The sequence below is a fragment of the Brassica rapa genome, chromosome A05 (assembly GCF_000309985.2).
Source record: "Brassica rapa cultivar Chiifu-401-42 chromosome A05, CAAS_Brap_v3.01, whole genome shotgun sequence".
NCBI classification, from domain to species: Eukaryota; Viridiplantae; Streptophyta; class Magnoliopsida; order Brassicales; family Brassicaceae; genus Brassica; species Brassica rapa.
In genome coordinates this window covers 8,562,462-8,583,295 of record NC_024799.2, presented here as the reverse complement: position 1 = coordinate 8,583,295, position 20,834 = coordinate 8,562,462, and the positions used below count along the sequence as shown (strand labels likewise).

Genomic DNA, 20,834 nt, shown 5'->3' with positions numbered 1-20,834 from the left:
AATTATTTTAAAAATCTTTAAGTTCATATACTAAATAATATTGATAACTAAATTGTATATTGATATGTTTGTTGCTTCCTACGAGCAAAACACATACCTAGTTGTTGGTAGTTTTAAGCTTTTGGGTATCGTATCAGGTTATGTAATTTGGCGATTATGGTTTCTTTTACTTGAAGAAACATATATGAAAAGAAAGTTCTTAATTTTCTAACGTTTCGGCAAATTTCATTTTCTTGCAACTGTTGATTTTATTGTGGAAATTACATTTTTACATAAACAAACCAAATCTAAATCAAGTTATACTTATACATAGTCGAGATGCTAAGAATCAACTGAAGAACACACCAAGATTCCTGATACAAGTTCAAATCGTATGATTAGTTAGCTTATGTTATCGAGTTGTTCGAGTAGGAAGAAAGTTGTAATTTGGAATTTAGATCCCCACACAACCGTTACATTACCAGACTCATCTTTTGTTCATTGACCAAAATTCATGTCTCTAATTCAACAATTCTTTCGTATATCGGTGTTATTAAGTGCATTTCCCAATTTTAGTTATGTATTTTGGGTACTAATAGTTTTTAGCGGTCGTTCAAAAAAAAAAACGTTTTCAGCTATGCCGTTGTATTCGAACGGTTCAATAATGCATTATTATTATTTTTATTTATCGAAAAAGAGTTGTAAATATCTTTAATACATCGTCATAGAACATTCAGAACTGATCATCCGCAATGTGTGATACAATCTTGAAACTCTTTTTTACTGTGACTAGTAACACTACAGTTCCTTATGCATACTGGGTTTGGAACATCATCTGGCCTTATTGTTTCCATTCTGCACACAACCACAAATTATTATTACATATGTTAAAATGTATATATATGTATATACGCATTGACAATGATCCATTAGGTTTTTATGATAAAGGTTGATCTGGAAAAATATCTTGATGAATAAATGTGATAACTGTAAGTTACGTACGTTGTGAGATGGCCTTCCTTTGACATGTTTTCCATTCCAATGTTTTCCATTCCACTGCATGCTTTTAGATGACATCCGATCATTATCAGTGTCATCATTATCATACACACCTTTTGTGCCATTCTCTTAGACAATTTTGTTATTTAGACTTGGAATTCAAAATTTAAACTGATGTTTGTTGTTTGATATGTATAATTTGTGTATGTATATATTATATATGTACATGATGAGATGAATGAAATCAAACATTAATTGTCATTGTAATACATTTGTTGCTTTGACTTGAATACAATTCATTTTGTATGACTAAAAAGAGAGAATACAATTAATTTTGTAACTGTTCTATGGATAGCAAATCTCTATTACTTTAATTTATATCTTACAGTATTTGGAAACAAAGCAAAATTTATAATTAAAAGATCCTAACCATTTAATTTGACAAAGTAATTAATCATATTCTCATAAAAATAAATAAATCATAATTGCATGAAAAACATACAAAGAACTAATCGTAGACATGCATTTATTTGCATCTAAAAGGAATAAAAATATAGCCAGAATGAAACAAAAAGACAGAATAATCAAGAAAGAGAATAGTCAACACAAACGAAAAACAAGAGCCATCACAAATATCTAGTTTGGAAAGAGATGAGGTCCATTCTTTAGAGCATTTCTAATGTAATATTCAATTTTTTTCTACCAAATAGAGTAAAACTGAATATGGAGTAAAAATACTCTAATTCTATTTTATTTTTTACTTTATAATAAATTAATGAACAAAAAAAAATTACTCCATTTGTAGAATAAATCCCATTATGAAATGGAATAGGATTGAAATAGTTTTTATTCCATACTTATTTTTAATCCGTTTTGGAGAAAAACAATAGTGTTGGATTGAAGACGTCGTTACATAATGCAAATGCAGAAGAAGCATATGCTTTAGGCCACAATTTAATAAACTTGTTTTAAGGGCCGCAATTTAATAAACAATTTAATAAACTTGTTTTATGGTTTTTTTATTCACTGGTATTAGTAATGACATTATGAAAGTTCGACTCCAATTATGGTAGTTTTTTTTAAATAATATTTTATGTATTCTCTTACTACATTCTGTCAGATGTAATATATATTGTTTATTTAACTATATGTTCTCTTTAAATTTCTTCATTTACAGAAAAAAAAAACTATATGTTTTTTTTTTGCAGCTGAAAACTGTATGTTCTCCTTAAATCTCTTTTCATTCTTAATAACTATTGTTTTATAGGTTTTATTTATTTATAACCAGTTTGTTGTATCTGAAGTTGTTGTAATACTTTGATGATTTTTGTAGCTTCATATCATTTTTACTGTCACTATTATAAAACACTACTAATCAAGTAGACAATGTTTTTTATTATTCCCTTGTTAGATATTGGCTCATTTCTGTAAAATTTATTTTCAAATTCATTATTAAAAATATACATTATTATCATAATAAAATTTAGTTATAAGGAAACTATATGATATAATCATTTGATAATTAAATATAAAGGCCACATTATGTTAGTGTGCTTTAGGCCACCAAACTAATAGGAACGGCTCTGAAAGAGATAATCAAATATGAGAAAATATTATATCATATTTACATATTATAAATCTTTTGTACATAGAAAACAATCTTTCCACTATCTTGTCTTCTTTTGAAAATGAAATATAATATTGTTTAATCTTTATGTATATAGAAAACAATCTTTCCAGTAAAATTTATCTTTTAGGAAAGACTGTAGTTCAAAAAAAAAGGAAAGAAATGATTTAACTATTATATTATTTATCACATTATTTGAATATTTTTCTATACAGAAGAATATTTCTATATGCAACTTAATTTCGTATGAAGTTACCGTCTATTTTATATCTAATTTAAATAAATAGAAAATGGGTCAGTGGCTGGTTGAATAAAATGGCGCATTTAAATTATTTTAAAAATCTTAAAGTTCATATAATAAATAATATTGATAACTAAATTGTATATTGATATGTTTGTTGCTTCCTACGAGCAAAACACATACCTATTTCTATTCTATTAATTCTGCAGCATGACCATTTGATATTTGTTTGGTCCAATTATTTATAACCCACTTTCTTAAAAATTTAACTGCCATGACATGTATATATATTATAACCTCCTCTTCCCTTGGTATTTTATAACCTCCCGATGAAAAAAAAACCTCCTCTTCCATTTACTTCCTATAATTTCGGAATGCATTACTTTGAGTGGAAAAAGTATTCGACTACAATCATTGACAACAACCAATTCATCTATTAGATACTTTGATTTTCCCATGCCTGATACCATTCTGTATATACATTATCAATAACAATTAATAGCATTTATATTCATAGTATCAATAACTATGTTTACAAATAAATAAATAATTATACCAGCTTTAAATATCGGACGGTTTGAATAAAAATATCAAATAATTTGGATAATTTTAAATTTATGGATAAAAATATTCGGGTAATTTTGTTAATAAATAGTATTTTTAGTATATTTAACTATTTAGAAATTAAGTATAATTAATATTTGTGGGTATATAATTTTATTTTAAAATTTTGGATACTTATTTGGTTCCGGTTCAATTCATTTTTTTGGTTACAGAGATATATGATTCACTTGATTATTTATGAATTAGGTTTACATTTGGTTTTAGATTTTTTGGTTCTGGGTAAATGTGTCTAAACCTATACAATATCTTATATAGAAAATAGGGGTAGCTGTTCGAGTACTCATTCCGATTTGGTTAGGATCTAATTCGTATTTTGGGTTTTCGGAGTTTAATATTTTAGGCCCTTTCAGATATTTTTAAATTTTAGTTCTGGTTCGAATAACCCATTTAAATTATTTTTAATATCTTAAAGTTCATATACTAAATAATATTGATAACTAAATTGTATATTGATATGTTTGTTGCTTCCTATGAGCAAAACACATACCTATTTCATTTAATTGCTTTTTACATTTAACTGATTTTATGAATGTGGAACGGGTGATATTCCTTTTTTTTGTTTCACCATGAACAGGATGATATTCATTTTAAGCTATTTATAAAAAATATACCGAAGAAACAAAACAAACAATATACCGTGCTTTGTAGCGCGGATCAAGATCTAGTAACATATTAATCTTCGCAAACCAGTATACACATTTCGAAGAAGTGTAATTTCGTTACATATAAATGATGTTTTCCTTATTAGATCAAACAATTAAGTACTATTAACTTAATACTCTTATGCTTAAATATCGAATATAATTGGCTTGATATACAATTCGGTACGAGGTAAATATAGAAAATTTGTATTTAAGATGCAAAAACTTTGGAACCAAGCCAAAAATTGATAATATATTTTGGGGGAGTTAAGGAAAATTATGGTAATTGGTTTTCGTATTAGTTTATTAGTTTATGGTAATTATCAATGACGTTAACCTAACAGCAAATACTATATACAAGATTAGATATCAGATTTAATAAAGCATGAAGATATTTCAGTTTTTAAATAGAGCATTTTTCTTTTTCTTTTTTACTATTTAAAATAATTAGTAAAGATATTAAATTAATAATAATAATAATTTGAATAAAATAAAAATAAGAAAAATTAGTAATCCTTAATATTATTAAAAAAATAATACTAGTACATGTATTTGTCAACAAAAATAAAATAAAATTATGTATTTATCCTTCTATTATTTATCCTTCTCCAAGTCATTGTCTTCCCATACGAACGACCAGAGGGATTGAAAGCTCTTTCTCATTCGGTAATTAATCATCATTGATTCAAATGCATTCTAGAATTTTTAATAAGCTTTAAAATGCTATTTCCTATGTTTTCGAAAGTAAGAATTTTTAAAGTGTTCATGCTTATTCAAAATTCAATAAATATTTATAATTTAATTTTTTTTTTTTTATTATGCACTTTTCAATAACTTTTCACCAATAAAATTTAATCAATTCAAATATTTATATTTAATATTTTTTAAAAATATAAAAAAATACCTTAAACATATATAAAAATCTATTTTTGTGGAATTAGTAAAAAATCTAAAACTTCTTACTTTCAGAAACAGAAACAGAGGGGGTAATAGATTAGTAATCATTAGATTAGTGAACTTTTCCTGTCGATGTTCTTAAACATTTTATTGAGCCGGTACACTTTGCTTGGTGTGCAACACGTTATTCCTTTGTCGGCAAGCAGTATTTAAGTGTAAAATTGCAACATGAATTTGTGTCTGAGAGCATGTGGAAATGCAATAAAAGAGTACATGGAAGATTTGATTTTTTTTTTTTTTAACTTAGAGAAAAGTTGACTATTAGATACATCAATTTCATACTGGTTACATAAAATACTTGGGAACTTTGGACTTTTCTTACGAATGAAACCCCAAACAAGATGACTGTCCCTAGCTCTCTTGACAAATTTTATACACATGATCTGTAGACTGTAGTTGAGATCAAAAAGACTTTCACAAACTGACTTTAAGAAAAGCTTTACACAAACCACCTCACCATATAGGATATGACGTTTTCACTAAACTGTTAGTGTTTCCTTCCACCTTCATCCTTTTTTTGTAAGGCATGAACCCTTTCATATTCTTCATCGCAATCGCAGACGATTTCAACTGAGAAAATGCTGATCTCTCGCTTCTTTTAAACTCCTCCGATACTACTACTACAACTACCTGTTGTGTCAATTCCGTTTCAGCATTTTCTGATGAAGAAGACGAAGAAGAAGTGCATCGGACAGACTGCGTTTCTAAGTCTGACTTCTTCTTAACATCTTCTGAATCATTAGAGCTTGTCCAAGAGTTGTAATCACCAACTACAAAAGTCTTTCCAAACAGCTTGAGACTTTGTTGTTTGGTCTCAGCTTCAGGAGACAATGATTCCTCAGTGTGAGATGATAACTCATGCACCTGTCGAAAACATAACAATGTCAGAATTAAACACAAAATGACAACTAAACACTAGTATCAGATTGTGTGTCTTGTAACTACAAACCTGGTAATCAGCTGAAGAAGAATTAGGCGAATTTGAACCAATGGAACCTAAGCCATCTGAGCCATGAGCTGATAAAACCGATGTTGGCGATCGGCTATCTTCATCCGGAACCAGCTTGCCGGCGTATGCCATCTCTTTTGCATCTGGAATCACTAGCTTTCTAGGGTATGGATGCATCGGCTTTCTTTTCGGCCGTGGAGGCGGGATCTCAATGGATTTCTCAGAGGTAACACCGCAATCACGAGCAACCTTAGTAAAGAACTTCTGAGCATGGCTTCGAATCTGAACCGCAGTCTTTGTTCCAACATGTTCTGTTCAAATCAAGAATTAATAAATGTCAAAACAATATATACCCAACATGTTCTTCAAACCTAGTATTTTAGAATAATGTGTATTAAATAAAAGATTCTCTAAAGTCAGATAAAGCAACACACACACACACACCTTCGATTCGTCTCCAAGCTCTGCCATAGAGTTTTAAAGCTTCTACAAACTTTTCATGCTCTGCTTCTGTCCACTTCTCTCTTTGTTTAGTGATCGTGTAAGGCTTTCTTGTCTGAATAACAGCAAAACCCAAAACAACAAAATTTAGAACTAATTTAACACACTCATTATTTAAAAAAAAAAATAAAAAAATATTTAGAACTAAACTTGAAATCTGAAACCTATCAAGAGATTTAGAAACCCAATTTAATACCTTGAGACAAAAGGCATCTGTGGAAGAGATAATAAGCTCATCCGAAGCTCTGTCGCATAAGCTCTCACAATGTTCCTATAATCAGAAAAAAAAAACAATTAGTCTCTAGACAGGCAGAGCTCATAGTAAAGATTTGAAGTCTCTACAAAACTAATTCACACGCATCTAGAGGAGTTAGACCATCAAATAATTAGGGTTTCGAGACTTGATCTTACCTAGTTCCCAATAACATTTAAGTAGGACTCTCCTTAACACACAACCGACCTTAACATCCCACAAACTCGCCTTGTCTATTACACAATTAACCTGCGACAATCGAATATTCTTCAGTTCCAATATCTCTCCGACATAGACCATCAAAACTCGTTTGATCTTTTGGATTTGGAAAGACCTAACTTACCTCTCTTGGTTTTTTCCTAATTTCAGGTTTTGTCTAACATATATAAACAAAGGAAGAAAGATCTCACACCTGCATAACCATGGTTGTAGAAGAAAATGACTCGTCCGATATAAGATTTTGTACCATTCACCTCGACCCAAGTACCGTTGGTAGGTATATTCACCAGATAACCAGAAACCGGACTTGGTTTCACCGGAAAACGAAGAAGAAGAAGCAAAAAAAAAAAGAGAAGTCTTTTTTTATGTTTGGTGAGAGAGATGAGAGATGTTTATGGAATGAGCAGAGTCAAGGGTTACTTTAAAAGAGCAAGAGGAAGATAAGCCACGTCAGTATAAGTTTATTTAAATTTTAAAATTTAGTTTTTAAAAATGTTAAGTGAGATGAGTCGAGAACTCTGTTGTATCATGTGGCTCAGGTTAAAAGATGCTTTGACACGTGGTCGATGTCTTCTCATCTTCTTCGCTTTCGCTTTTGTTTTTGCGAGAAGATATTATCTGTTTTCTGTTAAATCCTGTCGGAAATTTTATAATAATTATTGACAAACGCGAATGGCAAGCGCGTGCTGTCTAACAACGTTGTCAGACATACTTAATTAAACCAGTTTTATTTTTTGTTTTATAATCAAGTAGGTAATACAATTCACTTTAATTTTTTCAACAAATTTGATTTAATTAGGTTCATTTTTACACAGACGATAGCATTATTCTGAGCTGTCCTATGAAATCTATTTCTACAAGTAAATCTTGCGCCATGCTAAAGATATTTAATTTTAGTTTAAGCGATGATTGTTTGGATTAGTTTTTAGTTTTAGTTTTTAGATTTTGGTTTTTAACTTTTTGATTTTGATTTTTAGTTTTGATTTTTAGCTTTTGGTTTTGGTTTTTAATTTTTAGATTTTAGTTTTTGGTTTTGCTGTAGTTTTTTGTTTTTCACAAATTATCAATATACATAATTTTAAAATAATAATACAAAATAGCAATGAAATATTTAGAAGTTTCCATTAAAATTTATCAAAATATAGTGATTGTTATTTAAAAATAAAAAATATATTAACATGTTCTTACAATAATTTAATTTAAGTATCATACAAAAATATAAACCACAAAATATCAATAAATTAAAAGAACTTAAAATTTTAAAATATTTTAATTTTCTTATATAAAATATATTTATTTTTAACACTTGAGTGGCTATTTCAAAATTTATATAATATATTATATTAATATTTTTAGTTAGTTTTAGTTATTTTTAGTGTGTCTGATAATTCTTACAATTATTCAGTATTTTTATTTTAGAAATTAATAACTAATGGTTTAAGATTAAATGATATTATATAAAAATTTCAAAATTTATTTACAGATATGAGAAGCAAATAAATTATTTTACATTATTGTTTAAATGATATCTTATCTTAATAAACTTGTATGGAAAATGTTTCTTTATTAAATATTTTTATTTAATTAATTATTTAATTATTAATTAAATAAATGAGTACATTCTATAAAAAAAGAAATAAATTCGTTTTTTATTAAAAGCCCACAAAAGTTGATTTTTGGTTTTTCTTCATAAATTAGTTGAAATATTGAAAAACAAATTCCCTAAAATTTAGGGAATCCCTTTGCTAAAAATCTTGATTGACATATCAAATGGTTTTTACAAAACGAAAAACTAAAAGTTAAAAGGTAAAACTTTATTAGATAAAAATGACTTTTAGAAAAACAAAAAACCAAAAACTAAAGCAAAAACTACAGACAACCAGTTGATTTGAATGTTTTTTTGTGTCTAATGTTGTATTTAATTTTAATAATAGTTGATAATTTTTTTGTCAGCATAATACTTGATAATTTGATCAGATTTTTTTTAAATCTAGTTCATATTTTGTACAGAAAAAGTTTTTAAGCACGGTTAGATAGATTTAGCTAAAATTTTGATTTTTCAACATTTTAATTTAAACTATGAAAACTATCTTATAAATTGAACTTATTAGGTTTCTTTTTGGTTCATTTAATTTAAAATTTAGCATCTATGGACATACCAAAAATATCTGACGCTAAAAAAATGGATTAAAAATCTTAACATGTACATCTTTGAACAAAAAGAAAGTCGTAACATGTACTCCCTCTGTTGCAAAATGTATGATGTTTTGGAAAGCTTTTACTGTTTTAAAATAGATGATGTTTTGATATATTTATATTAATTTTAGTTTTATTGAAAAATGTGTGACCAATGATGTTTTATACTTATTTAAAAAAATTGCCTAAATTAAATTTTGGCTTATATTTTTAATGTAAATATATATTTTTTAATTATTCTTTATATATATAAAACGTCAAATATTTTGGAATCGAGAGGGTATTATTTATACTAAAAAAACTTGGGCTACGAACATAGATAACCAGGAATAGTTAGGTTTATTGACAGATCATATTTCTGGAGTGCTTCTCTGTTGACCAAAATCATGTGGCAAAGAAAGCGAGTAGCTTATGAAACATACACGAGGGTGGTTTCCAAAAGAAGGAAAAGATATTTCAATTTCAGTAGCCGTCAACTTCATAAACAAATTGTTAATAAATAAAATAGATATTTTATGTGAAGGACAAAATTGTTTAAATATCTAGTCTAAAATAACTATTTATCCATTTAGACTTTTTCTTGTACAACTGTCTCAAACTAAAGGAAGAAAAGAACATAACTTTGGTTGCACTTTTTCGCCGAGTCAGCAAAAGTGTCTTATGGGATGCTCGAAAGGTCAGACACGTGGCAGAGTGTTTAGGGGAGAAAGAGGAGATATGAATATGAATGGTTTGCAATTGTACGCCACTCGATTATTATTTAATTACCGAAAAACGTAGCCCACTCGTTCGGTATTCTAAGCTTCTAGGTTTATGTTTTCCTTTTATTTTCTCATTGTTTATGAAAGTTTGCATTTAGAATAACTGGACACTCTACTTTCAAATTTGCAAAATTCATATTTAAAGTACGAAAATATTTTTCTTCAAAATTAAAACTTCAAACATAACTTCAAAAATATTTATATTTTATATTTGGTCATAATTAAGTTTAAATACATAAATTTTTTATAAATAATTAGCACATATATAAAATATTATAATAATATTAGTTGATAAAATTTTACAGTAATATATAAAATTTAAATAGAAATATTAAATTGCAAACAAAATACAACATTATTACAGAAAACTATTGCCAAAATTTCAATTTTTTTCCATAACATTTAATCTTATTTTAAAGTTTTTATTTAATTTCATGTGTAAAATTCAAATTTGTAAAAACAAGTTTGAAATACTAATGAGATATAAAAACTTTTAAAAATTAAAATAATAAATAATAAAGTATTTCAGAATCATAATTGTGATGTATAATTGTAAAAATTAAAATGTAAATAAAAATATAAAATTTTATATTTAAAGTATTGAAATTTATTTTTGGTGAACAAAAATTTTCATATTTGAAGTTATATAATTTATTTGGGATATGTCCTTATAGATCTTACCAACCTAGACACTATTGTATATAATAATATAATATTAATACCGGCAATACTGGCGTAGTGGCCACTGAGAATCTGATATGTTATTAGTCATGTTTTCATGTATTTTTCTGCATTTTGTGACAATTTGTTTTTCTGAATTCGGTTAAAACTCATATTTTGGTCATTATATATCACTAACTAAAAAGATTGCTAAGACCATCTCCAATGATTCATTTTACTTTTTACTTCACCAATAAATTGATTCTATAACTGAGTTATGTTTTATCCCAACTATGCTCTATATTAGAAAATAGAATGATACACAAAAAAATATATTATATTTATAGAATAAATTCATTTTAGTCTATTTAAAATGAAAAATAAAATATCATTAAAATATTTTTACTTTAACCTCTTTTAAAAAATGAAAAAAGTGGATTGGAGATGCTCTAATACTACCTTAACTAGATGATAGTCTGCGCCATACGCAGAGTGATTTACAAAAACATATTGTACTTAAATATTATAAACAATATACATTTTGTTATCAATAATATTTGATTCGAGGTGGACATTCGAGTACCATTTGGTTCGATTCGGATCCTTGAGGGTTTAGTTCAGTTCGGATCTTTGCGGGTTTAGTTTGGGTTTGGGTTCGGATAACCTATTTAATTTTTTTTTCAAAAATTGAGTTCATATATACTTAAATTTTTTCTAAATATAAAAATAAAAATAACATATAACATATAAAGTTGAATAATGTATGCACAAATACTTAAAATTAACATAAAAACTGGTTTAGCTTAAATATTTGGATAGGAAATCAATAGATATTTTAAGTATTTTAGGTATTATAAGAATCGTTTAGCTGTTTTAAACATGTACTTATAACTATTTGTATATATTTCCAAGTTTTTTGGACAACTTAAAAACGTCTTATATATTTTGTTTATTCTTATAGATATTAAATTTAAAATTAATTAATATATTTAAGTATATAAGTCTTGTTCGGATATATTCGGATACCTAAAATATTTTAGTTTGGATCGGGTTCGGTTCTGGTTCTCTAGATGCCAAAAATTTTGAACTCATTCGGATATCTAACCAATTTTGGTTAAAGTTAAGTACTATTCTTTGGATCGGCCTTGGTTCGGTTTCTTGGATTCAGATTTTTTTCCCAACCCTAAATTTTTATTTTGACAAAATTTTAAATGAAAATGAAGAAGGTTCATATTGATTTTGGGTATGCAACAATTTTAAATCAAAACACATTTTACTATGTACGTGATGCATTTAGTTAATCATTAAAAACTGTTCTAGACCCATTTAAGATAAATAATAGGATGAACTTAAAAAGAATTACCATTTCAGATTATCAGTCGACACTTCAAATATTCTCTGTCAGTTTTGTGACGAATAGAAAAGGGTTAGGGTTAATAAAGCAAATTTGTTGTGTAATCCATGTTCTCGCTAGGTGATTTCAATAACTTCTAAATAAATTGTAGTTGTATTGATCTCTTGTAAGATTTTCGAACAATATTAATTAATAAAATTTTATACTGCTAGAGTAATCAAATGTTTCTCAATTAATATATAAGAGATTATAGTAATCACATAAATCAAAACAATACCTCTTGTTTATTTACAATTTATTTATGGTAAAAAAACAAAATAATCATTTTATTTGTTTTATATGGTATATAATTAAATTTCAAAGATATTGACATAAATATATAGTATATTTTAATATAAATATTTATTATTGAGATTTCCTACTCATATGGTATTATTAACATTTGTATATTTGATTTAAGAAAAAATTTAAACCATTAATCTCAAAAAAATTTGATGTGTTCCTTTTTCGAAGTAAATTTCAAAATTAAAATATTAAAGTCTCAATATTTTTTTCAATGCAAATTTCAAAATTAACTTATTTATGTATTTTTAAATGGTATATAGTTTAATTTAAACGATATTAAAATATATATTACTTAATATGAATATCTTTTAAATAAAAAATCATATTAATACGATTGCATGATTATTTGTATCTTGTTATAGCAAAAGAAATTAAGCCATTGATCATAAAATTTTCAAAGGGATTTTTAACATTTTTGTAATTTAAATTCGTTTAAGAAATTCAAATAAAATATATACGAAAAAATCTATTTTTATTATATGGTTAGTGTGATTAATGTTTTTTTAATAATATAAAATTAAACAAAATGAGGAAGGATATAAATTTTTTTATCAAATCTTTATCTATGTAGCTTTTATTTAAGGAAATAATACACGTTTCTTATATTTTGGGTTAATATAATGTTATCTAATAATTGGATTTTGGACCAATTTTTTCAATTGATTCTTAAGCTGACATGTAAGATTAATTGGCATTTTAATTAAGTGACAACTCAGAAAAACTCTTTTGTAATTATTATCAACTACAAGTTACAACTTTTCAATGTTTCTATATTAATATATAGGGGATGTTATAGATTTGATTTTACTTGGAATGGTGGTGTAACATTAACTCACATTTGATTTAGTTATCTTTCTTACATAAGTTAACTAGATGATAATCCGTGCTCTGCGCGGGATGAATTTTTTAAAATATATTGTATTTAAATATTATAACAACATACATTTTTTTATCAACAACCTTTTTTATATTTATATAGAGGTAGACATTCGATTACTATTTGGTTTAGTTCGGATCCTTGCGAGTTTAGTTTGGTTCGGATATTTGCGGGTTTGGTTTGAGTTTGGGTTCAGATAACCTATTTATTTATTTTTTCAAAATTAAAGTTCATATATACTTTATATTTTTCAAAATATAAAAAAATAAAAATAGTATAAAACATATAAATTTGAATAATGTATGCCAAAATGCTTAAACTTAACATAAAAATTGGTTTAACTTAAATATTTTGATAGGAAATCAATAGATATTTTAAGTAGTTTAGGTATTTTAAGTATACTTTAGCTCTTTTAATCATGTACTTATAACTATTTGTATATATTTCCAAGTATTTTGGACAACTTAAAACATCTTATATATTTTGTATATTCTTTTAGATAGTAAATTTTGAAAATAATTAATAGATTTAAGTATATAAATCTTGTTCAAATATATTCGGATACCCAAAATATTTTGGTTCTGATCAGGTTTGGTTCCAGTTCTCTAGATACCAATATTTTGAACTCATTCAGATATCTAACCAATGTTGGTTAAAGTTCAGTACTATTTTTTGGATTGGGTTTGGTTCAATTTTTTTGGATTTAGATGTTTTGCCTAACACTATATTTTTATTGTAAGAAAATTGAAACAAAAATGATGATGGTTCATATTGATTTTGAGTATGCAATAATTTTTAAACCAAGACACATTTTAGTATGTACGTGGACCATTTAGTTAATCATTAAAACTGTCCTAGGCCCATTTATAGAAAACAATGGGCTGAACTTAAAATAAGTTACCATTTCAAATTGTCAATCAACAGTTTCATATAGTCTATGTCGGTGTTGTGACGAATAGAAAGGGGTTTAGGGTTAGGAAAGAAAATTTGTTGTGCAATCCATGTTCTCGCTAGGTGATTTCAATAGCTTTTAAATAAATTTTTGTTGTATCGATCTTTTGTAAGATTTTTAAACAATATTAATTAATTAAATCTTACATTTGCGAGAGTAATCAACTGTTTCTCAATTAATATATAGGAGATTAGATTAATCACATAAATAAAAAAATACCTCTTGTTTATTTATAATATTTTCATGGTAAATAAATTAAAATAATTATTTTATTTATTTTATATGGTATATAATTAAATTTCAATGATATTAACATAAATATATAGTATATTTTAATATAAATATTTATTATTGAGACTTCCTACTCATACGTTTTTATTCACATTTGTATATTTGATGTAACAAAAAATTTAAAACATTAATCCAAAAATTTTCGATGTGATATTTTTTTGATGCAAATTTCAAAATTAAAATATTAAGGTATCAATACTTTTTCAATGCAAAGTTCGAAATTAACATATTTTTGTATTATTAAATGGTATATAATTTAATTTAAACGATATTAAAATATATATTATTTAATATGAATATCTATTAAATAAAAATTCATATTAATACGATTTTATGATCATTTTTTCTTGTTAAAACAAAAAAAATTAAGCCATTGATCACAAAATTTTCAAAGTGGGATTTTTAACATTTTTGTAATTTATAATCGTTTAAAAAAATTCCAAATATAATATATAAGAAAAAACCTAATTTTTTATTATATGGTTAATGTGATTGTTTAATTTCTTTTAATAATATAAAATTAAACAAAAATGAGGAAGGATACAAAAATTATTATCAAATATTTATTATTTATCATCATTAATTATCATATATATGTTAATCATATTAGGTAATACCGTAGCTTTTATTTAAGAAAAGAATACATGTTTCTTATATTTTGGATTAATATAATGTTCCCTATCAATTGGATTCTTATATTTTGGGTTAATATAATGTTCCCTAGAAATTGGATTTTGGACCTACAAATTATTCAATTGATTTTTATGTTGCCATGTAAGCCAAATTAATACCTTAATTAAATGACACATCATTAGATCTTTTTTTAATTAATACAAAATATATGTTACAATTTTTTTAATAATTCTCAATCAATATATAGGAGGATGGTTCCGATAGCGTTTTCATGGCTAGTCAGCTTATATAATTCATCTTATATTTCACTTTCGTTTTAATATTATACCCAACTCACAAAATAATGATATTTAGTGAAATAAAAAAAAGTTTAGTATTGGCATCAAAAAGAAATAAAAACAGTCTAGTATTATCTGTGTATGGGAAAGTAGAGCAGTTTTGTATATAATTATGTATAATCTGTGACTTGGACCAATATTTCAATGGTCTTTGCTAGGCGTAAGTAACACATGAAACCCAAAGTATAAATTGCTTAAGTGAAAGATGTGCAAGGGTTTTCATAATAAAAAACCCAAATGTAAAATTTAAGCTGAAGGGCATTTTTATGGATAGACAATATCTGATAATTTGGAAATGTCAAATTGATAGTTCCTAGAAAGATTCATACCACTTGACTGGTCATGGCTTCTCGTAGCATCATAACATAAGATCTATTATCCAAGTTCTTTTCACCCAAGAAATCTTTCACCTAGCTATCACGAACGGGTTGTTTTTACAGGAAGAATGCTAGGATTCACCCTTGTGGTTTATAACCAACCAAAGGGTCAATTAGTAAAAAATGTAATAAAATTCTTTTAAAAGTAGCTTAAAAAAACCAGTACCAACGTTAATACCATCTGCAAAATCCTAAAATTTAAAAATCTAAAATCTAAACCCTAAATCCTAAACCCTAAACTCTAGACCATAAATCCTAAACCAAACACCCTAAAATTTAAAACCCAAATTCTAAACATTAAACCCAAAACTCTAAATCCTAAACTCTGAACCCTAAATCCTAAACCCTAAACACTAAACACTAAACCCAAAAACTCTAAACCATAAATCTTAAACTCTAAACCCTAAATCCAATAACTCTAAACACTTAATTCTAAACCATAAAACCTAAACCATCAATCTTAAACCCTAAATCATCAATCCTAAACCCTAAATCCATCACTTGTTTGGATTCAAGTTTATGGTTTAGAATTTGGGGTTTAGGATTAAGGGTTAAGCGTTTAGGATTTAGGGTTTAGAGTTTAGGATTTATGATTCATGGTTTAGGTTTTATTGCTTAAAATTTAGTATTTACGATTTAGGATTTTCGGTTTAGAGTTTTGGGTTTAGGGTTTAGGATTTAGGGTTTAGGATTTATGATTTGAGATTAGGGTTTAGAATTTAAGATTTGGGGTTTTGATTTTAAAGTTTAGGATTTAAGGTTAGTCTTTAGATTTTTAGAATTTAGGTGTTTGCAGACGGCGTTAAGGTCGGTATTGTTTTTTTCCAGCTATTATTTAAAAAAAATCATTACTTTTTTTTACTAAGCCTATGTGACATTTTGGTTGGTTATAAAAAGTGAGGGGAATTTAACAATTCACTACAGGAAGTGAACCCAAGTATTGTTTTTTTTACAGTGTTTGGAATTGCACTATGCGTAACACATTCAGTTGGGAAGGGCCTAACACCAAATCAACTAATTGGAAATTTATTTTAGTGATATATATAAGGGCAATTGTCAATAATAGCACATTTTGAAGTTTATGTCTCAAAAATAGCACTAGAAGGAGAAAGTCACAAAAATGACATTCATTAAAGGGTAAAATATCCCTAATACCCTTGGTTTGAAATTAAATAAACAAACAAAAATAAATAAAAAAAAATTAAAAAAAAAATAAATTTTTTTTATAGTTTCAGATTATGTGTTTTCAGATTCGAAATTTTTATAATTTTTTTTTAAAAAAAAAATTTTTGAATTTTTTTGAATTTTTTTTCAAATTTTCTTTTTATAATTTAAAAATACTTTTTGAAACTGTTTTTAAAAATTTTATTTTTTATTTTAGTATTTATTTTTTATAAAATTTTAAACCTTAATTCTAAAACCCCACCCCTTAACTCTAAACCCTAAGTTTTGGATTAATTAACCCAAGGGGTATAAGTGTATATTTACCTCTTTAATGAAACCTATTTTTGTGACTTTGAGCCTTGAGTGCTACTTTGGGAACAAAAACTTGGTTTGGTGCTATCTTAGTCTTTTTCTCTATATATAATGGCTATTTTAGTATATATATTTATAGTTTTAAAGAAATGTGTAAAAGACAAGTTGGCCTAATGGTTAAGGTTTGACTAATTCTGTTATGCCTACCCTTGTTATTCGTTGTGTGAAGAGTTTTGTTCTCTTTTCGGAGAACTAGGTTTTCAGCTTCGAGCTAAGAAAAAATCTCCACACTTTGCTCCAATAGCTTGGAGTGTTCGTTCAGCGTGGTCTTTAAGGATTTGAACTTCCGAGAGAAGCTCATGATTATTTGCAGCGCCGTTTCGAGCTTTATCCATCTCGGTGACTTGGCTTTGCAAGGCTTTGATTCGAGCTTATAATTTAATTTTGACCGTGGTGGACAGAGGCTGCTCGACATGCTTACTGTCTATCATCGTCACATAGCTTAGATTATTCCATCCTTCTAGCACTAAACTGTTAGGGTATTGTTAGGTGGGATCTTTAGGTACTATGTGATATACCATAGATTTTACCGGTTTTTAGCCATGGTATATAAGTTTTTTAGAATCTATTTATTATGTTTTAGAGTCTTTTTAGAGTATTTATAGGTTCATGAGTGTTTTGGAGATATGTGGTGACTTTGGAGCATTTTGGAGATAAAGCTCGAGTTGTTCGTCAAACCATTCTAGAGTCGACATTCAGAGTTAAATATCGATCGACAAAAATATCTTGTCGTCGATCAACAGCGAAGCGCGCAAGGCCCAACTTGGTTCTAGCCGACTTGAAGCTCAAGTTCCACATCAATTACAGAAATACCTTTGACCGACTTTAACCTAATATTTATGTGTTCTACCAATTTTTTGGGCAAGAGACGCTTTCATACTTTTATATTTTCACAGCAAACATATTTAGGGTTTTTAGTAGTTTGGAGAAAATATGTAAGACTCCTTCAGAGATTTGTATTGGAACTCCAATTTTTCTACCTTATTTTATTTATGCATTCTATTCAGTTATTTGCTATGTTCTGCTTTCTTTTGTCTGAGTATTTCTATTGTTAGATTTAGGGTTTAGGTAAGGTTATGAGGGATTAGCCCAAACTATAGAACTGATAAGGTGATAGATATCCTTCAAGAAATTTCTTGTAATGCTTGTGTTCTAGAGTAGCTAACTAGAACCCTAAACTTAGTGTAACTAGGCGCACGCGGCGGCATGGTTTGTTACCAGAATTAATTCCCTTGAGCTAGGATTGCTAGAAACAAACGACGGCTGATTTAGTTAAGACTAGTGAACCTATCGATCAACCCTCTAAAGCGTGCCTAAGGAAACATCGATCAACGCTAATCTCATAGTATTGATCGACGGTCGGTCCGTATCAACAAGCGACATATGAGATATTGGATTTAATCAATAGAATTGATTTGCACGCGGAAGCTGGAATACTTTCTCACTAGAATTCGAGTTATAGGATTGACAACCTAAGCATCTATATAATTATAATTATGATTACCTGAAACCCTAGATCTAGCTCATTTCTCATAATTGTTTACTTTCAACCAATCAATCAACTGAAAAACTACCTTGTTCACCTTTACTTTTTATTGATTTACTCTGTTTGCCTAGCTTAATCATAAACTGGTTAGGATCTATTGTGTGCCCTAGCTCCTTGTGGATTCGATCCCTAAGTACTACGACTAAACCTCTTATTTGAGAGTGTAAAAGTCACTTATTGGAGTAATTTGAGTGATATCACTATGGAACAACAAGTAAGCAATAAAGAAACAAGATTTCAAACTAAAAGAAATGTATTATTGATTCTTTGAGCATGAAGTACAACGTTTGATGTATAAAATTTAGTTCTAGTCGCCTAGTTCTATTCTCCTAGTCTCTGTTTGTCGATCCCTTGTTCTAGGGTTTAGGCTCCCCTTATATAGTTGAGTCACAGTCGATTTTCAGTGACTTCCATATTCAAAAATATTGAAGAATCCCCCTTAGTAGAAATCTTCCATTTTTACCTGGAGGAAGGGAGAGAAGAGTTTGAGCCAGGATTTATCCAGTCGGGAATCTGAAGGTCGTGCTCGGAAGCTGGAGTAATATCTTTCTGGATTATTGTTTCCCAACACCTTCCATGGTTCCACACCTATAAACCCAAATACCGCCCCTGGTAGCCGGAACCATCACCCTGGAGCAGGAAGACCGTGCGGTCATCATTATAGAAAGGCCACTTCTGCCTTACGATCCATCTCTCATGCGGCTACCAAGAAAATGACAACATATATTGGCCTAGGTATGGGCGTTCGAGTCCCGTTGGGGTTTAGAGCGGGTATTTTGGATTTTGTAAACAAGATGAATTACCTTATAAATAGAATAGATTTGTTATTAAAACAAGCAAATTTATAAAGTACTTATTTATAACTAATTAAGTATTTAAGGTATTTATTTAAATTTTAATGTTTATTTTTCTATATCATATCAACATAAATATTGAATTGAGTATTTTAAATGCTTATATATATTTCAAATATTTATATTACCTATTAATTTTGGATTTTTCGGGTTACATGTTTGGGTTTGGTTAATAACATTTTGGGTTCTGATATGTTTCATACCACCCTAAAAAACCCATTCGGGTATTTTTACATTTCAGATCGAATAACGGATCAGGTTTTTTGGTTCGGGTTCGGTTCAAATTTCGGGTTCCGGATTTTATGCCCAGACCTATACTGGCCCGTGCACATACCACCTTTAGAGTATTGAAGAGAGGAATTTTGAAGTCTTTATTATGTATTCCGAGTCATTTTAGAGTCTTTTCAGTTCTAGGTACGTTTTGGGAAACTTTGAAGATTCTGAAGCAATTTGAGGTGCTGAAATGTGTAGATATGTCAGAAATATAGCAACGGATGGAAGACTTCCCAGAATCGGGTGAATCCCATATTTTGATACAAGATATAGAATTTAGTTATCTTAATATTTCCACCGGGTTGAGGTCGATCAGACAGTTGCACCAAAAGTTATGCTCGTTTTACTGAAAGTGGTCCGTCTAAAGCGTGAGGGGAAACTGTCAGGGGTGTGGCATAGTGTCGATCAACACTCCTTCTGATTTACTCCTGATGAGTTTTTATCAGGTTTCCAGAATTTCAGTTTGGCCCCAAAGTTTCTTTTATTTACAAAAGGGCCTATACATGGCTGTGCCTGATACCAAGCAGATCAAGTATTGGCTTTGGGGCCAACAATAAAATATTTACTTTAGAGGCCAAGAATAACTGATGTTTCTCTCTAGTTTTGGTGGCAAAAGCTAGGTATATTACTGCTGGAGGTAATTACATGGGAACACCTTTTAATATTTTCATGTTTTATTTAGATTATGGACCAAAATTTGTTTTTTGCTTCTGGGCCCGAAATTATCAGGCCCGGCCCTGGGCCTATAATGTGTTTTAACCTATATTATTTGTTTCTAAGCCATTCTTGACGGCTAAACTTTATTTTAGATTGGAGAGAAGAGAAAAACTCTCTTAGAGTTTTCTTGGAAC

The 20,834-nt window shown here is 28.0% G+C and overlaps 1 protein-coding gene across 1 annotated transcript; it reads right to left on the bottom strand.

The window, feature by feature from the left end:
- Nucleotides 1-617: 617 nt before the first annotated feature.
- On the bottom strand, nucleotides 618-7,423 carry LOC103868317 (protein REVEILLE 2). Its single transcript, XM_009146422.2, has 6 exons — nucleotides 7,184-7,423; nucleotides 6,715-6,789; nucleotides 6,462-6,573; nucleotides 6,018-6,328; nucleotides 982-5,932; nucleotides 618-834 (listed from the first exon to the last, which is right to left on the bottom strand). Exons 1-5 carry the CDS (start codon nucleotides 7,238-7,240, stop codon nucleotides 5,522-5,524), a joined length of 966 nt encoding a protein of 321 aa, XP_009144670.1. The 5' UTR covers nucleotides 7,241-7,423; the 3' UTR covers nucleotides 618-834; nucleotides 982-5,521.
- Nucleotides 7,424-20,834: the final 13,411 nt, after the last annotated feature.

Excerpts from the sequence above, each read along its gene's own strand:
- LOC103868317 (XM_009146422.2), bottom strand. The coding sequence starts at position 7,240 with ATGGTACAAAATCTTATATCGGACGAGTCATTTTCTTCTACAACCATG. Across the intron at positions 6,790-7,183 it reads CTACAACCATGGTTATGCAG|GAACATTGTGAGAGCTTATG; the intron begins GTGTGAGATCTT and ends TTCTGATTATAG. Across the intron at positions 6,329-6,461 it reads AGCTTGGAGACGAATCGAAG|AACATGTTGGAACAAAGACT; the intron begins GTGTGTGTGTGT and ends TGATTTGAACAG.